This window comes from Macrobrachium nipponense, chromosome 4 (assembly GCF_015104395.2).
Source record: "Macrobrachium nipponense isolate FS-2020 chromosome 4, ASM1510439v2, whole genome shotgun sequence".
NCBI lineage: Eukaryota > Metazoa > Arthropoda > Malacostraca > Decapoda > Palaemonidae > Macrobrachium > Macrobrachium nipponense.
The window spans coordinates 40,534,581-40,540,580 of record NC_061100.1 but is presented as its reverse complement, the minus strand read 5'-3'; the positions used below and the strand labels follow the sequence as shown (position 1 = coordinate 40,540,580).

Below are 6,000 nucleotides of genomic sequence, written 5' to 3'. Positions count from 1 at the left end.
AATGAAGACCTCCAATCAAATGAGTTTTTTTTCTAACAGTCATTATTTTGCTTGATGTGAATTATTTCATTATGGTAAAAAAAATAAACCCTATAAACCAGGATAAAAAATAAAAAAAAAATAAAAATTGGAAAAAAGGGCTTCATTTGATTGTTCTATAATGTCTTTCTAAGTTATATACCAAGTTTCAATGCTATAGCTTTAAAACTAAGGTAGAAGTTAGAATTTGAAGGTCAGTAAGTATAGTTTTGAGTTATGGGCATTCAAAGTTTTCCTTTATATTTTCACAAAGAGAATGTTAATAAATATTGATTATTATGAATTTTCTTTTTCTTTTTTGGGTATTGATAAACAAAAACTATGTTATTTATGATAATTTAATTATAAATGAAGATCCCTTTGCTCATAGATGGTAGCCTGGGGCACTGTGTCAGGCAAGACGGGGCACTCCTTCCTACGCAACTCTCTCTCTCTCTCTCTCTCTCTCTCTCTCTCTCTCTCTCTTCTCTCTCTCTCTCTCCTCTCTCCTCTCTCTCTCTCTCTCTCTCTCTCCTTCATTAAGTCGACTTATTACAGCAAATTTTCTTCTGTATGTTAGCGAGATTTTTTCCTTGTCTTTTCCTCTTTGGCATGATGAAATTCTTCCAAAACAAGATAAACAGATGTAAAAGCAAGAGAACGTCAGAGGTGAAACTCGAACGTGTACTTGCTTTTTACAAAGACAATGTTAATAAGTCATGATAATTAGGAATTTCATGTTCCTTTTTCGGTATTAATAAACCAAAAGTATTTTATTTATCATAAATGAAGATCTCTTTGCTCAGACCATAGCCTGGGGCACTGCGCACCCCTCCCCAAGCCCCGCCCTCTCTCTCTTCACTAACTACTTTAATATTGGGGATATTATTATACTATTCTGAACTCATATTAGAGCGAATTTTCTTCTTCTGTATGTTAGCGAGATGTTTTGCTTGTCTTTTCCTCTTTGGCATGATGAAATTCTTACCAAAACAAAGATAAACAGATGTAAAAGCAAGTGAATGTCAGAGGTGAAACTCAAATGTGTATCCTCTATCATGTTTCTGCTCTCAATGAAGGGTGGTAAGCTGAGAACCATCCCTCCTGTGACTCATGGAATCTCTACAGATGCCATTGCTCACAATTTCTTTGATAATACTTTATGATCACAAGAAATATTGCATTTTCTTGTACGGATCAATGTTTTTGGCTTATTGAGTTACGTTTACAAATTACCCTGTAACTACGAAAGTTAGGGGAATTTTGATGAAATATTTTGTATATGCATTCTCCATTGCCATAGATAGCTCCATGAATTTTTTCATGACTGCATTTTTTGCCCTATACCCCATATATTAGGTTGGTCTTGGGTGTGTTCAAGGCTTTAGTGCATTTCATGGAAAGTAAGCCTATCCTATGACTTCTTGCTTTCTGCCACCATGTATTAGAGAAGGAGAACTGCTTTGCAATCTAGGGGTCTCTCCAAATCTGGGGGTAGCATTGGGGGAGGACTAATCCAAGCTCAGGTTTTTGAATTTGGAGTCAGAGATATTGTAACTGTTCAGAATTTCCTTAAGTTAAAAGTTTTACCTTTGTTTATTTGCAGCATCTATCGATGGTGATTACTTCTAAAGGTTTTCAGTCCTTATTGCTTTTTTAGCAAGGCTGAGGTCCTATGAAGGTCATGTTTTGGGAAAGTTTTGTGACTCGGCAAAGCGTGTTGTGTGAACATGGGTCAACAGGTGGTCTCCATTAAACTCTGATGGGAAGAAGGATCCAATCCATTAGATGCCTCAGTGAAGGTCTGGTTTGTAATTATGGAAGATTTAGAATTTCAGGGGTACCTATAACTGGGATTGGAGGAGTCTTGTTACAACTATAACCCCAAATTTTAAGCAGTCAGGAACTTCAAACACAGATAAAGTACAAGTAGCAATCTTTCCTATTTTGGTATATACGTACTGTATATATGTATTACATATGTACGTGTGTACGTGTCTACTACTGTATGTTTGTAATGTGTAGATTTATACAGCCGTATTAGTTGATTATGAACTCCTATCTTTCTTATTTTTTTTTATTGGAAGAGATACTTATCAAGTTTAGAGGATCCAAGGACTTTAGGATGTTCCTGTAGTAGTTCCTTGGTGGCTGTAGGAAGACTGATTTAAAGTTCTGTTGCCTCTTTAGTATGTATATCTCCCTAGAACTCATTCTTTTAGGAAGTTCTAAAACTTCCACATGCTGAAGTCTTCTAAGCTTCCCCATGATTGTGATGTTCATGTGACACCATAACCATCTTGTGCTATAGTAAAGTTTGTCTGGTGTGAAATGAGAAGCTATCCTCAAGGTTGCAACAGGTTCAACTAATGTTTTCTGAGGTAGCGGTTATTTTCTCGTATGGAGTTAGGCGTGAGGTTTGTCCTGAATGTACACCCATTTTGCAACTGTATTAAGCTCTTAAGTTTCCTTGTTATTCTAAATGCTGTCAGTTCCATCTAGTATAGATTTTACTTCTGTTGTCCCACGATTTAGGTAACGCTCAGCTAGACATTGATTACAACCTGGGCTGCAGGTGGTCTTTTGGTTGCGTGTAATTAAGGTGTCTGGTACACCATAACACTTTCGGGAGGCTTGATGGCATTTAGTTTGTTGCCTTCAAAACTGTTTTGAGTCTTTGGTGAAAGCCTTTTGAAGGTATTAAACCCTCTCTTGGTAACCCTAGGACTTGTGAAACGGTAAGAGAATTCTAAGTGTTGAGGAATGTTGGAACAAAAGTGTTTGCAGCTATCGGTCCCCTGGTTGGGGGTGGAAGAAGTAGATGGATGGAAGATGGATATTCATAGAGAACCCAGTACTGTTGTTGTTTGAGATTAAGCTGGCCTTATGCCAGCATGGGCTGTATTCTCGTTTTTGGTTTCAATCTGTCGAACTACCGCTGGTGCAGAAGTAAAAAGTAAATAATGGAGAGGTAAGTATTTAAAAAATTGATCTTACATTAAGTATTTACATAATTTTTTTTACAGGAACATTTTAATTTGCTGTTTGCATAATTAAAATGTGATAAGGGCACTTTGGTTTTTTTTTCTTTTCACCCATATAAACATTTATTTCTTGTTATTTTCAGGGTTTAACAAGACGGTTTAATGGTAGTATAGTGGCCATAAAACAACGTGCACCAGTAGTTGGTGGTCAGTTTGCTGTATGGGGAGGCCTGTTTTCGACAATTGACTGTTCCTTAGTTTATTTACGTAAAAAAGAGGATCCCTGGAACTCTATAATATCTGGTGCTGCTACTGGAGGGATCTTGGCTGCAAGAAGTAAGTGTAGATGTTATATTAATAAACATTACCTTAATATAATTTATCTAGCCCTAAATCCCCAAAAACCGCACCAAAATTTACCACATTGGCAACCCTTTTACCTCCTATTCTGTCCGCCAGTTGGCAATGCTGCCGTCGACAGTTACAAAACCTTCCCTGAAAATCAGTTGTTAACGAGTGCCCGTGCTGTTACATCACGGCCGCTCTTTATAAATTTACTAAAACTTTTTTGTACCTTTAAAGCTCTCTTTATTTGTTAATGAGACTTTATGTTAATTACCACTCATGTATTATATCCACGAAATAGTGAAATAACTTTTATTTCTATTGTGGTACTTATCTTATAGTATTACGAACTTTTGCGCGACCCGGAATTACTGACCTGTCCAACTCTACAATGGATTGCCAAGATAATGCGATGCTTCCTTCTGCCAGTAACATTAGGAACTGCCCGGCTTGTGGGACAAGGATGAGTAGCAGGGAGTATGAACCCCATGACATTTGTAGCTCTTGTTGTGGACAGGTTTGCGAATTGACTTCTCGTTGCGACTTATGTAAGCCCTGGTCTGACGAGGATATGATTGCTTATATGAAACACCAAAGAATCTTGCAGAGTAAAAGATCGGTTAAGGAGAAAAAGAAATTGGTAGCTAGAACTGTATTTAATGATTTCTTTGACTTGGGCGCTCATGGTTCTGGCTCTTCGGTTTTGGTATCGTACGATTCCAATTCCGAATTAATTGATGCTTTGCCCCCGGTACAACCGGTAAATAGTGAAGTCATTTCTGATGTAGATTCAAAGATTCTGGCAATGGAAACTAGCTGGAAACAGAATTTTAAAAAATTACAGCTTAGTTTAGATAGAGATATTTCAGCTAAGTTTAACAAGCTGTCAGAGAATTTTGAAGAAGCCTTTACTAGAGTGTCTAACACTTTTAGATTTATTTGCAGCTCTTCGTCAGGTACCTGTCGACAGTACCATGGGTAACGGTGCGACAGAACCCCGTCGTGGCGTAGGGCTAGGGGGGATCCGGTCCGGGCAGGTGCCTGACGAATCTTTACCCAATGTGTCCCCTGTTAGTCCCGTAACAGTGCCAAAGGGCGCTTATTCAGTAGAAGGGGGGAGGGTTATTAGTGTCAGGTCTAAGTCAGCTAGTCGTCAGGATCTTACTTCAGGGGAAGTTTCTCAGTTAGGATCTGACGATGATGATGATGATGACATGGATTCGTGTGACATTGATGTTTCCTTGAACGGAGGTCATGATGTAGAATTCAAGAAACTTTTTTATTTAATTTTGAGTTTTCTTCCTCAGGCAAGGCCTAAAGAGCAAAAGCAGCCTCTGTCTTGTTGTATTACAGAAGGGATTTTTCTTGATGGTCCTTCCCGGTCACAGGAATTTTTATGTTTTCCCTTTGCTCAGAGGTTCGCGAGATTGAGGGCGGACGTTGCCGCTAAACTTTCGAAGGTGATCGGGGAAGGGAAGAGGAAGCTCTCTTCTCTTCTACGACACAGGAGAGGAGTTTATCAGGTGGCGGATGATTCTTCATTCTCCCGACCAAATCCTGATTTTGTCCGACTTTCAGGTCAACCCTTGCTTTCTAAGGCTTCGGTCACTGTCTCAATCGAAGATTTTATTGCCATGGAGTCTGTGTGGGTCCTTGGAGGGCTTTTAATGTATATCAAGGAATCCGGGTTTGTTCCTCCTGATGCTCCTCTTTTTGAGAAATTCTGCTCATCCATTTCAATCACTTCTGTACATCAGAACGAGCTTGCTGCTTCAATGCAGGCCTTTCTTGTTTCTCTAAGGTGTAACCTGTATTTGTCGCAGTTACCCTCCTCTGTATCGGAGATTCAGAGAACCCGTCTGTTGTCCTCTTCTCCTTTTGGCGATTCCCTTTTCGATATGTCTGTGCTTTCTGAGGTTTTGAAGGAACATCAAGGTGATGCCTCTTCCCAAGCTCACTGGGCCTTATCAAGAGCTTTTTCCTCTGGTCTTCCTCCCATTCCTTCAAGGAGTAAGCATAAGTTTAGGGCCAGATTTGTACCTTCTGCTTCAGCCCAACAACCTCCTTCCGGCTTGTTTTTCCAGAGTACATCTCAGGTTTCTGGTGCCTCTACTTCATCCTCTGGTGCTCACCCTTTGAAACGTGGGAAAGGTTCTTGGCATGGCTCTAAGGGCAGAGAAAGAGCTCAACCTCCAGGGGGACCTTCTTCTTCTTCCTTGTCTCTGCGTAAGAATTTTCGGAAGTAGGAGTCATCACCTCGCCTGGAGACCACAGTAGGAGCGTGTCTCTCCCGCCATTGGTCAGCTTGGCAGGGGAGAGCAGTGGATGCTTGGGTGGTGGAGGTCCTGAAGGAAGGTTACGAGATCCCTTTTGTTTCCAGACCTCCACTTTCCAATCGTCCTCTCGAGTTCAGCAGTTATTCCCCTCACTCAATCGGGTCAAGCCTTGGAGAAGGAGCTTTTGGCCCTCTTGGAGAAGGATGCCATAGAGCGAGCTGCTCCTTCTCCCGGGTTTTACTCACGGGTGTTTGTAGTTCTAAAGGTCTTGGGTGCCTGGTGCCCCATCATAGATCTTTTGGTCTTGAACAAGTTCATTCTAAAGTCCAAGTTCAGGATGGAGACGGTCCAACTGTTCTTTCATCCGTCAGGAGGGG

The 6,000-nt window shown here is 40.4% G+C and overlaps 1 protein-coding gene across 2 annotated transcripts in view; it reads left to right on the top strand.

Annotated features, from left to right (window-relative positions):
• Positions 1-6,000, top strand: part of LOC135210882 (mitochondrial import inner membrane translocase subunit Tim17-B-like) — a 114,720-nt gene that overhangs the window by 93,409 nt on the left and 15,311 nt on the right. For both annotated transcript variants that reach the window (XM_064243808.1, XM_064243807.1), the window contains exon 3: positions 3,146-3,338. In XM_064243808.1, the coding sequence (XP_064099878.1) occupies positions 3,146-3,338 (193 nt within the window). The remainder of the gene's footprint in view (positions 1-3,145; positions 3,339-6,000) is intronic.